General features: G+C 46.6%; 1 protein-coding gene across 4 annotated transcripts; it reads right to left on the reverse strand.

Moving 5' to 3' along the window:
• Positions 1-203: 203 nt before the first annotated feature.
• mindy1 (MINDY lysine 48 deubiquitinase 1) lies at positions 204-13,586 on the reverse strand. Of its 4 annotated transcripts, none has more exons than XM_006807753.3 (12): positions 13,514-13,586; positions 11,641-12,245; positions 11,318-11,563; positions 11,001-11,173; positions 9,472-9,529; positions 9,127-9,191; positions 8,855-9,013; positions 5,878-5,980; positions 5,658-5,800; positions 2,918-3,112; positions 2,695-2,835; positions 204-1,989 (listed from the first exon to the last, which is right to left on the reverse strand). In XM_006807753.3, exons 2-12 carry the CDS (start codon positions 11,954-11,956, stop codon positions 1,924-1,926), a joined length of 1,665 nt encoding a protein of 554 aa, XP_006807816.1. In that variant the 5' UTR covers positions 11,957-12,245; positions 13,514-13,586; the 3' UTR covers positions 204-1,923. The 4 variants fall into 4 exon arrangements, with proteins under 4 accessions (XP_006807816.1, XP_006807814.1, XP_006807813.1 ...); XM_006807751.2 differs by having other exon boundaries at positions 13,452-13,528; XM_006807750.2 differs by lacking the exon at positions 13,514-13,586 and adding an exon at positions 13,281-13,431.
• Between the last annotated feature and the right edge of the window lie 4,099 nt (positions 13,587-17,685).

Genomic DNA, 17,685 nt, shown 5'->3' on the forward strand with positions numbered 1-17,685 from the left:
AATTCAGATTTTTCTGTGATCACAGGCGTCCATTAGCATTAGCTCAACGCAGCACTCAGATACAGTACAACACCAGCCAGTTTGCCAACTAATCATTTGTAAAGGCGATGGTGTTCAAATGTTTGAAATTGTCTGTGGTGATCCACAATAACAAAAACAAAATGTGCATGTTAATGTTTGTGAACAAATCCATGAAACTGAAGTCAAATTCAGAGTTTTTATTGACGATCTGACAGGACAGCAGATTAAACAAAGCCTGAACAGAGCGGCGGGCCATCAGTCACAAAGAAAACTAAACTAATAAATAAAATACCACAGACGATAAAAACATGGAGGTGAAAAAAATAAGCCAGAGAGAAAGTGCCTGCGTTCTATCTGAAGGCCACCAGATGGCGATAACTGTAGCTGCAAAGACTTCAGGCCCTGTAGAGGTGAGTAGGCTCTGCATGGGTGGTTAATGACACGAACAAATCTGTGAGACGTGGACCCGCCTGGTTTCAAAGAGGTGAACTGCTGTTCTGCAGTGACGATCTCACTAACCAGCAGGTGGCGTCAGAGTAGGTACGTCCATCTTTTTGCCTAAAACCCTGACAGGCATGACGGGAACGCTGCTGTGGCGTTAAACAAGTTCCTAATTCTTTGATCTGAAGAAGAAACTGCACCAAGTCTGAACTCGGAGACGCACAGTCCAGTCTGTCCACTCACTGTGAACGACGGCCACGAAATCATTTACAGGTAAACGTTTTATATCAAGACTTTAGTTCAAGTTTAAAAACTGAGTCACACAAAATAAACCAGTGACTCAATCATGGATCTGTGGGACATGAAACTCAACGCGTGTTTACATTTGTTCCTTTAAGCCAAATTTATTGGTGATTAAATCAGTCGTGGTTAATGTTTAAAGAAAGAACTCAGTGATATTAAAATGTTTTTTTACGTGTTTAATCCAAACTTTGATGTCATAATTTGGTCAAATGACCTCGTTTTAATCTGCAGGGAAACAAACAACCAGTCGGAGAATCGCAGGATCTTATTTTTCTTTCACAACTTCAGACTGAATATTTAGGAGGTTCTGGTCAAACTGGTCCCAGGAAACACCAGTGAAAGACCCGTTTTTAGCTAAAGCAGCGCTGCGTCACATTCGAGGTTAATAATGGCCTGCCGCGTCACATCGGCTCCTTCAGTCAGGCCAAACAGACACACCCTCATTTTTCCGTCCTCGTCGTGGGAACACGATGTCATGGTTTAACTTTCACGGCGCCAAATTACAACAACAGTCGCCTGAAGGTGCTCGTCAGCTTCAGCGTACAGTAACACAAACAGCACAACAGCGCTCAGATGTTTATCTTTAATTACATCTTACTTTCAATGATTTGGAGGGAACATCCATTCTTAACATTTTGTCCTAGTCTGGGATCTTTGTGATGTCACAGAGGGCATATCCTCACAGAGCCAGCAGCTTTCAGTCGTTTGGTTTGTACGAAGTGAAATTTGTCCGAGTTTGAAAGAGGCAGGAATCGTGTTTCCATTCGTTTCAGGAACTTCAACCGCAGCCACAGGAGGAGGCGGGGTTAGCAAGCACTGGGTTAAAGGGGGAGGAGCTAAAACATTTTGTTTTAGCTCCTCCCCTTTAAGACTTTCTACTTCAGGAAGCCTTCAGAGGAGTAGGAGCTGCGAAATAACAGCTGCAGAGTCACAGGTCGTGTTTCAGCCACAGCTCCGTCTGATCACTTCATCGCTGTCCGATATTAATGGTTAATAAAGACGTTGGCGAAGAGCGCGTCCTAAAGACCTTTGACCTGTGAAACAAAGGGGAAGCTGGGAGGTTTGGCATCGAACGTGACCCCTCACCCGCCCGCCGCAGACACACAGAGGAGTCCGACGGCGTGACAGACGACAATGATGGCGGCGTTGCTGAAGAGTCTACAGGAGGACGCAGTCTGAGTCCTTGTCTCTTCTCCTGGATTGCTGTGCCCCCTGACCTCTGACCTGGAACACCGTAACAGTAACAGTGTAACCACCTCGTATCACGGTTGTTATTATCACATTATTGAGATCAATAAAAAATCTTTATTTGCCTTTTCATGATGACTAACGTTTACGTGGCAGTCAGAGAACCACGTAATATTTCACACTCGTCTTCTGAACGCTGACTCAGGTGTTTTAAAGTGGACATGAAACTATGTGCATGAAGGCTCACTGACACCTGCTCTCAGACACTGACGTAACTCAGCCGGGTGCTGAAAGTTTTAAAAACAGCGCCCTCTCCTGTCAGTACGCAGCGTGACATCACGTGGTTGGCTAACACACTGAGCTAACAGGTGACAGGATCGATACCTCAGAGGAAAGGACAGCTGACCATCAGTGTGAGGGATCACTGCAGCAGTCAGTTCATGTTAAACAGGATCTACTGTCACTTTACTGTGTGTCTGCAGCAGGAAGTGGCTGTTCGCTGAGATGTTGTGTTTGTACAACACTTTATAAATGTGGAGGAGAGCCTGAGTCAGGTGGTTACCAGAGCGACGAGCTGGGCTCCGTGATGTAAACAAGCCTTCACGCGCAGAGCTTCACGCCCCCTTTAAGGCTCCACACCAGTGATTCAGTGTGTTCTGTCCTGACTTTGGATTAAGCTGTGATAGCAGTGGCCTACAAGTGCTGCCCACAGTCTGCCGGCTTGTCTCCAGGTGAGCTTACCTGCTGCACTGAACCCTGTTGCTGGAGTTGCTGCTGTTGCTGATATTCCTCCTGCTGGAGCTGCCGGGCCAACTCCAGGTCACTGAGGGGCCCCGGGGCCCCGCCCTGCTGCTGCTGCAGGGACACTGCCACAAGGTAGTCCTGACACCCACAACAACACCCATCAGAGACGTGCTAATGGGCCAAAGTGCTCGGTGGCAACGATATTACCTGGTGAGCTCACCTGGTCAATTTGCCGCTGCTGCTCCTGGGCGCTGGGTGGCAGGTGGGGGGTGGGTGGAGCTCTCTGAGGAGGATGACACAGCCGGAAATCAGAGTCGCAGAAGTTTCCATCACCCTCGACGTTATGAAGCGACTCCCAGACCACAGACTCCTCCTGCAGGAAGCCTTGATCCGTGACCAGCAGGTACAGGTGCCCCTGAGAGAGGAGGCAAGTGAAAAGTGTTGTGATGAATAAGTACGAATCAGGTGGGCTTAACGTCTTAGACTTCTCTACTTTAAATAACACTTTCAAAATTAATTGGGCTAAACATTTTCTTAAAAACCCTACCTCTATCTGGAACTTTATACCTTATCATATTTTCTCTCATTTTGGTGGCTTTAATTTTATTTTAAATTGTAATTACAATGTTGAGAAACTCCCTGTAAAACTTTCATCCTTCCATGAGCAGGTCCTCTTAGCGTGGACCCTCATAAACACAACTTCTCACCTCACAAATACCTTATCTGGAACAACAGAGATATTTTATTTAAAAATAAATCACTTTTCCTGGAAACTTGGGTCCAACATGGGAGCCTATTGGTGGCTCAGCTGGTCAATAAAGTGGGACGACTACTTACTTACAACAACTTTATTGCACTATATAATTTTCCAATCAGTGTTCAGGAATTCTCAGTGGTGCTTGGTGCCATACCCTCAGGGACTTTAATGTTATATAAAAACACTGACAGCTCAATATCTACCTCAGTCACTCTCCCTGATCCAGCTGAGTCACCAATAGGAAACATCTGCTTTTCACAGGAACTTGGTAACAGCAATAAGAGAATATGTAGTTTATTCCAAGAAGATATCGTCTCTCTCCCATATATAATATCTTATTGGAACCGATATGTTCCAGATATCAAGTGGAAGACAGTCTGGATGATCCCCCATAAATATTTGATTGTAAATAAGGTAAAAGAAGTCTCATTTAAAACTCTACATAAATGTTATCCAGCCAGTCACCACATGGTCAAATTTAAAAGGGACATAAATATTAATTGTACTTTCTGTGGGGATCATCCAGAAACTGTGACACATCTTTTTTGGTGCTGTTCTCTTACACAGAGATTCTGGAAGGAATTTAGCAGGTTTGTTATTGTCCATATTTTAAGGGAGTTTTCTTTACGATGGGAAAATGTTTTATTCTGTTTCTTTAAGTTCCCCAAGAAGTATGATAAATGTTTTTTATGATAAATTTGTTAATACTTTTAGCTAAATTTTTTATCCACAAATGTAAGTTTACTAACAAAACACCATATTTCTGTCATTTTTTTAAGGATGTGGAAATGTACGTACAATCAATATCAGACTCCACCAACACAAAGGCTCTCAAAACAATATATTTTTGCGTGTATTCTTATAATTGTTACCTTTTTCTTTTACATCTGGCTTTTTGTGTTCATGTTCTGTTGTTTTGTATACTTCATCTGTTCATATGTCGTACACATTGTTTGTTAAATAAAGTTATAAAAAAAAGGGTTAGGGAGACAAGTGCATTACCAGCCCCACCTTGTGTCTGGTCATGGTACTGCAGTGTGTGTAACCCCACCTTGTGTCTGGTCGTGGTACTGCAGTGTGTGTAACCCCACCTTGTGTTTGATCACGGTACTGCAGTGTGTACAGCCCCACCTTGTGTCTGGTCATGGTACTGCAGTGTGTGTAACCCCACCTTGTGTTTGATCACGGTACTGCAGTGTGTGTAACCCCACCTTGTGTCTGGTCACGGTACTGCAGTGTGTGTAACCCCACCTTGTGTTTGATCACGGTACTGCAGTGTGTGTAACCCCACCTTGTGTCTGGTCATGGTACTGCAGTGTGTGTAACCCCACCTTGTGTTTGATCACGGTACTGCAGTGTGTACAGCCCCACCTTGTGTCTGGTCACGGTACTGCAGTGTGTGTAACCCCACCTTGTCTGATCATGGTACTGCAGTGTGTGTAACCCCACCTTGTGTTTGATCATGGTACTGCAGTGTGTGTAACCCCACCTTGTCTGATCACGGTACTGCAGTGTGTGTAACCCCACCTTGTGTCTGGTCACGGTACTGCAGTGTGTGTAACCCCACCTTGTGTCTGGTCACGGTACTGCAGTGTGTGTAACCCCACCTTGTGTTTGATCACGGTACTGCAGTGTGTGTAACCCCACCTTGTGTTTGATCACGGTACTGCAGTGTGTGTAACCCCACCTTGTGTCTGATCATGGTACTGCAGTGTGTGTAACCCCACCTTGTGTCTGGTCACGGTACTGCAGTGTGTGTAACCCCACCTTGTGTCTGGTCACGGTACTGCAGTGTGTGTAACCCCACCTTGTGTTTGATCATGGTACTGCAGTGTGTGTAACCCCACCTTGTGTCTGATCATGGTACTGCAGTGTGTGTAACCCCACCTTGTGTCTGGTCACGGTACTGCAGTGTGTGTAACCCCACCTTGTGTCTGGTCACGGTACTGCAGTGTGTGCAACCCCACCTTGTGTCTGGTCACGGTACTGCAGTGTGTGTAACCCCACCTTGTCTGATCGTGGTACTGCAGTGTGTGTAACCCCACCTTGTGTCTGGTCACGGTACTGCAGTGTGTGTAACCCCACCTTGTGTCTGATCATGGTACTGCAGTGTGTGTAACCCCACCTTGTGTCTGGTCATGGTACTGCAGTGTGTACAGCCCCACCTTGTGTCTGGTCATGGTACTGCAGTGTGTAAGCCCACCTTGTGTTTGATCATGGTACTGAAGTGGTTGTTCCTGAAGAACACGGAGATCTCGCCCTCTCTGGCCGTCGCGTTGAGCTCACACAGGCCGTGATACGACAGCTGAGTCGCCGTCGACTCCAGAAACTGCTCCGCCACCAGGCCTGCCCGGCACAGACGTGCAGAATTATTATGTTCGGGCCATCGTGTACATATTGGGTACTGTGCACAAACACGTTACCTTCACTGACTCGGCTGCTTTCTGCAGAGTGTTTGTAGTCGATGATTTTCTCCACCAGTTGGTTGTAGCTCAGTTTGCCCACAGCAGCCACCATCTCTGGACTCTGAACACACAATCAGGAATTTTACATCATTCTGTCCTGTGGGCGGCCACAGAGCTACAGCTCCCACAGAGAGTCTGATCACGCCATGTGACAAAAAATACAAATCCCACATGGACATTAAAAACCTGCAATCATGCCACTTCACTGTGCATCATCAACATTACACGTTACACTCCAGACAACGAAGGAGAGAAACACTGATGTTAACTATGATATGAAAACATGTTACTACAACAGATGTTCACGTGTTACTCAAATATGACAGATTATCGTCCGCTGAACTAAAAGTGTCGCACTGTTCTGTGCAATATGAATGACGCACGCTTGACAACCACTTCAGTTCAAACTGGTGGTGGGTGATATAAACCATATACGATAGAAACGATATAAATTTGGCCAACGACAGAGATTTTGACTATATCGCTCTATCGCGATAGCGCATGTTGATGATGTCATCAAGCGGCGCCTGTTTTGGTCGAAAGCATCGCAGTGGCTACAACCATTATCATCTGCAGATTATGCTGACAGTCACAGCAAAGAGATGAAGCACTTTTGAAATATGGGGAAAGCCAAAAACTGCGCTTCCTCCACTTCCGTAACATTGATTCATTAATGTTGAATTCTCTGCAGCTGCTCTGTTCCCATGTTGTTGCAGTATATTAATAACTAACCTCGTATTGTGGATGAATGATCTCAGTTGTTCTCCTGACTGAAGTTTGGTCCGTGTACAGCATCCTGCTATGATTGCATTTGTCCCTGACCACCAGAATCCCTCACGTTAACTTTTATCCAGTGAAAAAAAGTTAGCGTTCATCCTCCAGCTTCACTGTGCTAATGTTATGCTAACATAGCTGTGTCGCTAGCAATCACGTAGCACAACATTATATACCAGGTAGTCCAACTTCAGTAACCCTGCAAACGTCACTGCTGTTTAGTTTCTGTCTTCATTTATGTTGGAAGTGACAGCAGAGCTGTACGTTTGGATTAGTTTCAGAAATCTCTGTCAGAACATGGTATGAAATGTTTAGGTGGAAACTAGCGAGCTAACTTCCTGTTAACTTCTAACTCCGTTAAATTTAATAACTTCTGTTTTCATGGATGTTAAACTTAATTGTTACACCTGGTAAAGCAGCAACGCTGATGATTTTATTAAAGATGAAAGAATTTAGACCGTTTTTAACTCTCAGTGTTCGTTTGACTTTGGGGCCTGAAACGGACGGAGTTTAGGACCCAGATTACTCCGTGAAGCTCCTCACTACAGCAGCCGTAATGCTCTGACAATCCATTAAGCAGTGCAGCTTACCAAAGTTGTATTAAAACATTTTTAACAGATTTCTGCCCAAATCGGTTCGAGGTCAGTAAGCACAACCAGAATTCATACATAAGGCACACTCTCGATTTTTGAGAAAATTAAAGGATTTTAAGTCCTTATAGTGTGGAAAATACGTTATACAGAAGAAAAGAATATATCGTGATATATATCGTTACCGCACGTGCTTCAAATTATATCGCGATATGAATTTTAGGCCACATCGCCCAGCCCTAGTTCAAGTCTAAAAATAAGAAAACAATAAATTACACATCCGTTTTTTTCCGCTCATCTGAAGTTGGGTCGTCGGGGCAGCAGCAGGGAAGCAGGGCCCTCCCTCTCCACGCCACCCCCAGCTTATCCGGGGACACGTGAGACGTTCCCAGGCCAGCCGAGATCTCTCCAACATGTCCCTGGTCCAAGCCCGGGCCTCTTCCTGGTGCGACATGCCTGGCAGGAACGCCCAGGAGGCGACAGCCTTAGCTGCCTCCTTGTGGAGGACTAGTGGCTCTGCTCTGAACCCCTCATAACGACTGAACTCTCCTACGGCAGACCTGACGGAGAACCGCTGTTTGTAACTATGATCTTATTCTAACAAAGAGATTAACAGGTGTGTCATCAACGATGCGCCGTCTGGTGGCAGGTAGCTGCATAACATTTAAGATGATATTTTACCAGCATCAGGGAATAATTAACATTTAAACAACTAGTAAGTCTGGCACCGACAACACTGACTATTAGTCACGCACATCCTTCATTCTTACTGGATAACTTCACTTTTGTTGGGGCCCAAGCGTTGCCTGTGTGGGCGTGTCCTATCGTCTCTCCTGCCTCAGCTGCCACCTTTGAACAGCTCACTCCTTTCAGCAATTAAAAGTATTGAAGGTGAGCTCTGGTGCCAGAGAGCCATGTTAGTGGTTGCAGGTAGAGAGCTGTGTTCTGTGATTGTTTGCTCCTGCTTGGTGGAGAGGACCGTGTTTGGTCACTAATCCTTTTTGACTTACTTTTCAGTTTCCTGACCCACGCTTGAGTTTTGTTCTGATCTTTAAATGTTGACAGCGGCCTGTCCGTCTCTTTTAGTTCAGTTACTAATAGAAGCAGCTGTCACCTAAGGCATGAAGACGCGAGGACACGCCCACACAGGCACCTCCAGGAGGAGGCCCAGCTGAGGCCGTAACACAGTTTATTAATATTCATGTTTATTAATACTTTCCTTCATTTGTTCATATTTTCTTTCCTTCAATAAATATTCTGTTTTCTAAACATCCTAATATCTTTCTGTCTATTGTGTTGATCATTTAATGTCAGAACATTTTATTAATGTTCCTGCTTCATCTGCAGCCAATCAGCTGACGGTACCCGTGGGGATTGGCTGAACGAGCCAATCACATGCTTCATCATACAGAGCATTTTATCCAGAGCTCACAGGTTCGGGAGAAGCTCCGGGGTTTGAGCTCAAGAGTACTTCAACAAGCAGACCGGAGGAGTTGGGGGTCAAACCGCTGCATTGTTAAAACCTCGTTAAGGACCTGGACGGTCCTGCGTTTACGCTCGCACACACTCACCTGAGGGTCGACCAGCCAGCCGTGGTACAGCGGGATGTCCAGCAGGTCGAACACGATGCACTCGGGCGTGTATTCAAAGTCCGTGACGCCGGTGAAACGCACGTTGACGTCCAGCCCCGTAGACAGCTTCGGGAGGACCGCCATGGCGTCGCTCATGTTCTGCAAACACACACGCCCATGTTATGGTCTCCTCCCCAAAACGGCGTGCTAATTGAAAGCGCGTATGGGACGCTGAGATCCAGAACCAGCATGTGCGTGTGCTTCCTTGGTACCTGCTGGAAGTTGAGCTCCATGCCGTCGGCCTTCTGTCTGGGAGTGACGGACAGCACGCACTCTCCTGAACAACGCACACACAGGAACATCGTCAGTAGGACAGCCACGACCCGACCAGCTCAAACACTCACAGGTGAGAATCCAGGTTTAACCTGGCGTGTTGCAGACCGCGTACCATGTGACCTGCGCGGACAGTTTCATTCTCGACAGCTGTGCCAGGAGCGAACTCATCGTCTACTTAACGTGGACCCTCCACGCTTACGAGCGAGCGCCCCGCCTCCTGCTCATGCTACCCGGCACGTTTCATTTCATACGTTTGATACATTACCCACAGTCGCTCTTACCCAGGTGAGCCATCAGGTCCTCGGTGGTGACCACCTCCGTCTGGGCCGGAAGCTTGGCCTACGGCGCGCACACACACACACACACACTTACAGGTCAGTTTATAAACTTTATCAAGTGTGAGCGCCGGTGTCTCCTCCTCTGTCCCTCACTAGAAAAGATCAAAGCTGTTTACGACACAGTTACATCATTTTAGAGTGCTCTGATTGGTTCTCAGAGGAACATCTGAAACCACGGTCACATAACGGTTCATCCAAAGTGTCTCATTAGCTGCACATCCACCTGAGGCCAGCGGCCGCCACGGGCGAAGCACAGGTGAACCCACAGCACCGGATTCACGTGCACCACATGGTTCTAACAGTTAACTTCCTGTTGCCACTAGGGGGCGCTGTGAGTGTTATTGACTATTCTAGATGCGTCCAGGTGTAGACCCCACCAAGCACGGGAGAACACTTACAAGAGCTTCACGCACTGCAGCGCCGCAGACACACCCTTCCAACGAAAAGTCAAAGGCTTTGTGATTTAATGCCGCCACCGCCGTCTTCGGGGCGACCTGTCACAACAGCCCGGCCCAACATCTTCGAGGAGCTCATCCTGGTACTGTGACAGCGCGCATGGGAACTATCCATTATCGGTAGAATCTATACTTACTGATCAGACTCGTTATCAATTCTCCGCTTTGAGAGTGACCATCATCACATCGAAGACCTTCATGCAGATTCATTTCATGCTGTGGGCCACATGTTTGTTTGTTGAGACTCGATAACGAATCTGATCAATAAGTATAGAGTCTATTGATAATGGAATCAGAATTGCTAAATTCTTATTACGTCCTGCTGTCACAGTACCAGGACAAGCTCCTCGCAGATGTTGCACCAGGATGATGTGACAGTTACCTGTTGAAGTTCAGGCGCTAGCTGCTAGGCTCTGGTCTGCATACACTGAGCTTTAGCATCACTCTTGTTCTTGGCTGGCTTAGCGTTAGCATATGGTCTGACTAGCTTAGCGTTAGCATGCTCTCTGTGCAGATGTGGGCACAGAGCTGAACTTGTGCTTGAACTTTAGCATCGCGTTCACGTCCTTTTGTGCAGTAAAAACAATTTCAAGGACCTGAACTACTAGGAAATGCTTCTCCCATGCCTTCCAACGAGGCCAGCTTCCCCGGGAACCAAAGCCGCCTTTCAGCTGCTGGAAATCGGACTTGAACCTTTCCCGGTCTTCGGCGCAAGTCTGAGCGTTTGCGTAGAAATGGAGGACAAACTGCGATGACAACAACGAGCTCAGACCGACTGGAACCTGGAAGCTCTGAGCTCCGCCCTTCCAAACAGCTGGAACACGTAATGTGCACCTCCAGGTTCTTATGTTACCATGACGACGCAAACAGGAAGTACCTGCTCTGACTTCCTGAAGGTTCTGAGGCAGGTGTTTGTGTACCTGCGTAGTGCAACTTGTCTTTAGATTTGTGTGCTGCAGCTGGGTGGAGATGAACATCCACCTGCCGCTCCGCCCTGTAAATGATGGTGATTCTCACCTTCCAGCGCAGGAACAGCGTGTTCATGATGGCCAGCAGGGGGCAGGGTCCGTTCTCACTCTGGGTGATGATGGGTGTCTTCTTCTCCTTCCAGGTGATCCACTTCACCAGGTAATACGCTGGCATGGAGGGCCCAGGCTCCGGTGCCGCAGCAGGAGGAGCAGCAGCACCCCCTGTGGAGAGGGGGAGAACTGCAGTCACACAACAAAGTTACATTTATCTGGAGTACTAACGGTGTCATCCCAAAATAAACCCAGAGAAGAAGAAGTGCAGTCAGGCACCAGGCTGAGGACGTTTCAGTAACATGGACGCCTCACCGGCAGCTTCCAGCGCCGCCTCGTCCTGCAGACTTGGGACCTCGATGGATGGCGAGCAGCCCTCCGCACCCAGCGCCGAGTACGACGACGACAGGCCGTCCTCCACGTCCAGGGAGTTTCCTGTTGTCACGACCCCATCCGACAGCTCCAAGCTGGGGATGGAGAATGACGCCGAGTCCGTGGACTCCAGCTGGTCGTCTGAGCCACCCGCTGTCGCCACCGAGGAGCTTTCCTCCACGTCCAGACCTGCGGACAATAGAAGCACCATGAGGGATCCTCTGGGCATCTTAGGCCCCGCCCTTCACCCATGTCTCCTCCTCTACCTGGTCCTGCCCCAGCCTCCGTGGGTTCCTCTGTGGTGGTGGCGATTGTTAGAGTCATGTTTTCAGATGATGGACTTGGCGATGATTCTGGCGGCGTGGGGGTCGCCTCTTCCTCCTCCTCCATTGGGACCTTGGCGAGCGCAGGACTGTCAGCGGCGCCGCCACTTGTGTTGGGGATGTCAGCTCTGAGGTGCGCTGGTGTCACGCTTAAGGTGCATTCTTTGGAGAAAGTCTGTGAGCTGACAGTGGGCTCCTCTGATCCGCATTTCATCTCCAGGTCAGCGATGGCGGCAGGCTGCTCCCTGGACTCCTCCATGATCAGCTGACGGCTTCACAGGCACGACTCCGTATGACAACACGTGGAGAGAGATGACTTAGACGGACGTGGTCACGAGAGAAACTCGACCTCAGCATCGGGTGGCTTTAAGACAGCAGGAGGCGCTCCAACATGGCCGCCAGGAGACCGTCACGAGAGAACGATCACCTGCCCGCCGCCTGCCAAGGGTGTTGGAAAACAGACACACCGGTCTACCTGAGAGCAACCATGGCTGCAGAAAATGTGAGCAGAGAAGAGACGCAGCACGGCCCTCTGACATCAGTCACACCTGAGGAGGAAACACAGAAGAAGAAGTCAGCAAACACACGTGTGTGTGTGTGTGTGTGTGTGTGTGTGTGTGTGTGTGTGTGTGTGTGTGTGTGTGGTGGAGTTAGCTCACAGCTGTGTGCAGCCATGACGCTGATTTAAAGATGGATTCCGAGTGACGGTGCAGCGTCACCTCCATCCACTAATTTCTCCTTTTCTCAGATCTGTGACATCACAGAAACATTGTGTGCGCCTCACAGGTGTAAACTCGGATAAACACCTGCACATCCACCCTCAGCTGTTTGAACGGAAGCAGCTCCACCCGAGCTGTGGGGTACAGCTGTGACCGTGAGAGAAGCAGGGGTGTGGCTGAGAACGCAGACCGACACCTGGACCGCTGCTGTACACCTCCGAGCCTTACAGGTGACCTGTACTCGGGGGGCGACTGCTTCACTCCCAAGACCGACGTGAAGGAAAGTTGTTTCCCATGTGACCGGCGGTGACCTACGCTCGCACACACACGGGTGGCAGCCTCAGCTGACCCCGGTCCTGCGGAGCGGCCGGTTAACCCCGCTCTTCCGGTTAACCCCGACATCCGGGCCCGTGCCCTCTTCCCCCTCCCGAAAAACGGTCAGCTTACCGGGTCCGGCGCGGATCCGCGGAGAACGCTGACAGGTGAACGCGCGTGCTACCTGTTTACATTCCTCTCCGCCAGGTTCATAAGTCCCGCCCACCGTCCGTCCACATCCGCTTCACCAGCCTACCCTGCCTGTTAGCCAACTGGCTAGCTGTGAACTTTTTCTGTCGTAAAATTGTCATTAATGTTCACGCGCAGCAGCTCGTGAGGGCCCGGAAAGAAACGCAGAGAAACCAAACAAGCGGAACTCCGAGCGGAGCGGGAAGCCGCTTCAACACGAACCGTACAGATGTTACACACCCCGTTAGCTTAGCATGAGCTAGCTGGCACTGACAGCCAAACGCGATAAGACTTTTTTAACTTTATGTCCGTTTTGGTCTCTGAGCGGGGCAGCATTCACAGCCACAGCGGCGCACTCACCTCTCAGCCCGCGGGCACGCGCTGTCGGGTTCGGCCAATCAGAAACATGAAGAAAATAAAACGTTACAAACAAAATGTGACGTTTTCACAGCTTCAACTCGCCTCGTACCCTCCTGACAGAGCAACTTCTACTCGGTTACGTCACGTCCGGTCTCACCTTCACTCCCTCACCTTATTCCACAGAGTGCGTTACATCTGTGGACCACGGTAACATGGGCGGGCGGTGCGCTCACCTTTGACTGTTTTCGTACAAACCCCGCCTCCATTACCCAGGCTTCACGAATCGAGCCGAGGTGGACCGAAAACTGGGCAGGGAGAGTCTATCCAGTTGACTCCGCCTCCAATCCAACCAACCAGACGTGAAGTGTTCTGTTTTGTTTTATTAGAATTTTTTTATTATTTCAAGTACATATACAAAAATGGCAGCTAGAGCTGCATAAATTCAATGGATACAATGAATTGCCAGAAGGAGTGATTACAGTAACAATATAACCACATAAAACAGAGATAATGAATGTTGACAGTGACATAGATGTGTGCACATGTCTAAGATGCAAAGTTGAGTGAAATGCTGCCTTTTAGATAAATAAAAACAAACAACAAAGGGTAAATATATTATGTTTCAATTATCCACGATTCAGGGTGTTGGGAAGCTCATTTTGTAACCTGAAGGTTGCCGGTTCGATCCCCGGCTCTGTCCGTCTCTTGGTCGTTGTGTCCTTGGGCAAGACACTTCACCTACCGCTTACTGGTGATGGCCAGAGGGGCCGATGGCGCCGTATGGCAGCCTGGCTTCTGTCAGTCTGCCCCAGGGCAGCTGTGGCTACAACTGTAGCTGCCTCCACCAGTGTGTGAATGTGAGAGTGAATGAATAGTGGCATTGTAAAGCGCTTTATAAATGCAAGCCATTATTATTATTACATAGTTTGAATTTGTTTAAGAAAGTAACAAACCTCAGGGACGTTTTTGTAAATCTGCATTTGTACATTACATTTGTACATTAAAATAACATTCTTGCACAGTCTTGCCCCGCCTTACCTCTCTGAGTTTCTTCATCCCCACATACCCTGTCGGTCTCTCAGGTCAGCTGACCAGCTGCTCCTGGAGGTACCGAGATCCAGGAGGAAGCTCAGAGGGGACAGGGCCTTCTCTATTGTGGCTCCAAAATTATGGAATAATTTGCCCATGCACGTTAGAGAGGCCCCTTCACTGTCCACTTTTAAATCACGTCTTAAAACCCACTTTTATTCCTTGGCTTTTAACCTCAGCGAGACTTAGTTTCTCTTTTAATTGAATTAGTTATTTAATGATATCACTCTTCTTTTATTTGGTTTTTACTTATATCTTGTGTAATTTTATTTTACAGTTCCAATGTACAGCACTTTGTGTCAGCTGTGGTTGTTTTAAAGTGCTTTATAAATAAAGTTGATGATGATGATGATTCTAACTTAGTTCTTCCTTCTTATTTTGTAAAAGTTGGCCAAATGTTATGTTATCTCTGGAGAAAGTAAGAGGGACCGAAGACATCATTGGTTTCATCCATTTTTTCTGACAACGTTATATTTTATTATTTTATATAGTATCTTATTCGTATTATATAGTATTTTATTCTACTCTTATCCTATTCCAGTGTTTTTATTAATTTTTGCTACTGTAACTTTGTACTGTCCACTTTCTGCTGTGACACAACAAATTTCTCACGTGTGGGACTAATAAAGATGATCTTCTAAAGGTTATCTTAACACCAAGAATGTTTTTATAAAACAACAAGCGACACATGGATGCTCTGTGCTTTCACTGTGGTGTGTATCATCAGTATAAAATCGTAGTCTGAGTAATTCTTTATAAATGTCATCAAATGTGTGTCTTTTGTTTTACAGAGAGTTTTAGAGACACTGTTCAGAGTTAGTTTTTTATCAAATTTGTGTCGGATGTGGTTCCTCCTTTTTCTTCTGGGGAATAATTTACCTGTAAGACAACTTCTTATCAAGCTGTTGTTACAGTTCTTGTCTGAATGAGACGCTCTTGAATTGTGGCACTATGGGTTGTAAGTCTTTGGGTAGTGCTGTGTGTAATTTGGTGAAATCTGATTTTGAGAGATTAAATTGTGTTTAGTACAGAATTGATTATAATCCAATAAGTCAGCATTAATCTCCGTTAGATCAGTTAGAAAGTGTATATTTCTCTTAAACACGTCTTTGTAAAACAAGGGTTTTCTGTGATATATAAAACATATCTGTTATTCCATAATATTGTGTTACGGACCTGTGACAGTATTTGTTGGTGGGATTCTGACAGATAGACGGGAAGCTTGTTAACATCAAAGTGTGTGATAAGAAGAAAGTTTAGGCCACTGATTTTACTGAATAAATAATTACCAGGATGAATCACTGTGTTTGGATTTTAGCCAGTTTATTTTTAAGGTCCTGTCAGTTTCAAACCTCCATCTTTGTATCTTTGATTAAACTGGCTTTTTTCATGCAATGAGGTTTATTTCTCCAAATAAAGTTGAAGCTTATTTGATTGAAGGCACTGTCACAACTGCTGATATTCTGATACGAGCCACAAGTTAAGTTTCTGAATTGAACTCCAAAACCACCGTGTTCAATGCTCCACTGAATCTTTGTTAAAATCTGCAAAGAGACGGTAACTCCTCGTCTCATTGTGGGCGGCAGAGTGCAAGTCTGAAAGGTTTCTAAAACCACTCGATGTAAAAGTCGATGTGTTCCCAGAAATGTTTGTAGAAATTTTCCGTGGGACCGTCCAACCCGGGGCTTTGTTAGGACAAAGTTGTCCAATCACTGCATCAATATGTAACAGTCACAATAGTGCGGTGTCTCTTTAAGACAAGCTAGTGTTTAGTGATGTCACCATGGCGCCTGTGGCCTCAGCAGAGTGTGGGAGAAGCGTGCTGGCACACATGGACCTCACATCTTTACCTCCCTCACTCAAAGCAGCAGACAGGTTGTGTGAACGCTGCTTCCTGTGAGACGGCGGCCTCGTAGGGCTGCTGATGACTGTGTTTATTCAGGGTGGGCCAGTGTGGCCGCGCTGCTGTTTCTGCCTCCTCGTCTCACCCACTGAAAACAACTCACATTAAAAAGTGTTGCAACTGTTATTTGATCTTCACAGATGTGTTTGAAGTTCTTGTCTATTTTAGGAATATGATTGGCCACGTCATGAACGAACTGCAGTCCTGTGCAGAGAATCTCGAGCTTTACCGATGGCTGTAAAGGTTGGTGTCTGTTATTGTGAGTGGGGTCAGATTTATTACAATGAATATTTCATTGCCTGATAGTTTCTGAAGGACAAACCTTTCATTTTCTTTACATCCCTTAAATTAAGAAGAAAAGACATGTAATGTTTTTAAGGAATGCACCGAACACTTTTATAAGTGCGTTAAACACCTGAAGTTTGTGTAACAACAAAATCCTGATTAATTACAAGTACTGAGGTTAGTTAACATCTAACAAATGCTGTTTCGATGGAACGCCAGAGCTCGCCTCCCGGTAAACTGCATGATGGTCTGTCGGGATGATTAACGGTGCGGGACCCAGATGATGTACAGAGTGCAGTCCATTTTCTCCTTCCAGTGTGGGACGTGTGTTTCCTCCTCTTAGCCCGTTCTGTCGTAACTTCCATTTTATATCGTTCTTGTTCTGCCACTTTCATTTCCAATTGTATGGCTTTTCTTTCGAGCTGTGTTTTTTGCTCTTTCACTTCTTCTTCTAATTCTTTTTCCTTTCTTTAATTTTGGCAGAGTTGAATGCTGCTGCTTTGGCAATGCTATCGTCCTCCATCATAGTTTCATGTGAGTTAGGTTCAAGTTAGACCTCGTCAGGATCTTGTTTTAAGGAGCTGTTTACAAGACTTCTGATCCCTCTGCAATCTTGCAGGACATTTGGTCGAATAAGAGGATGATCACGTCTGTGTAAACTCGATTCTTCTCAACTTCAAATCTACATTCCTGTTGCAGAACAGCTGTGGAGGGACACGAGTCTGAGTCTCCATAAAGAATAAAGAACGACTTTCTAACAATGAGGCAGTGAAAGATTCATTTATTTTAACAGTCTGATAATAAAAACAGTCTCGGGTGTTATTTGAAACCATTTCCTCCACCTCCGCGTACACTGACGGCCTCTGACTGTAAAGTCGTGTTAATGTCGGAGTACATGTGCCGCCGTTATGTATTTAAAATACAAAATGTGAGTAACTGTATCGGTTACAGTTACCGTTTAAAAAGGTGGTATTCAGAATACAGTTACTTTGTTGAAATAAAGGGATTACACGGCGGTACTTCCTGTTTCATATGTTCGGCTACGCCCTCTCTATGTTTGGTAATTCCACGCCGTTGGAAACCCAAACAAAACACGCATTAAGAGGCTCAAATGCCCGTGTTTCAATC

Source organism: Neolamprologus brichardi, chromosome 22 (genome assembly GCF_056152115.1).
Source record: "Neolamprologus brichardi isolate AB-2024 chromosome 22, ASM5615211v1, whole genome shotgun sequence".
Taxonomy (NCBI): domain Eukaryota; kingdom Metazoa; phylum Chordata; class Actinopteri; order Cichliformes; family Cichlidae; genus Neolamprologus; species Neolamprologus brichardi.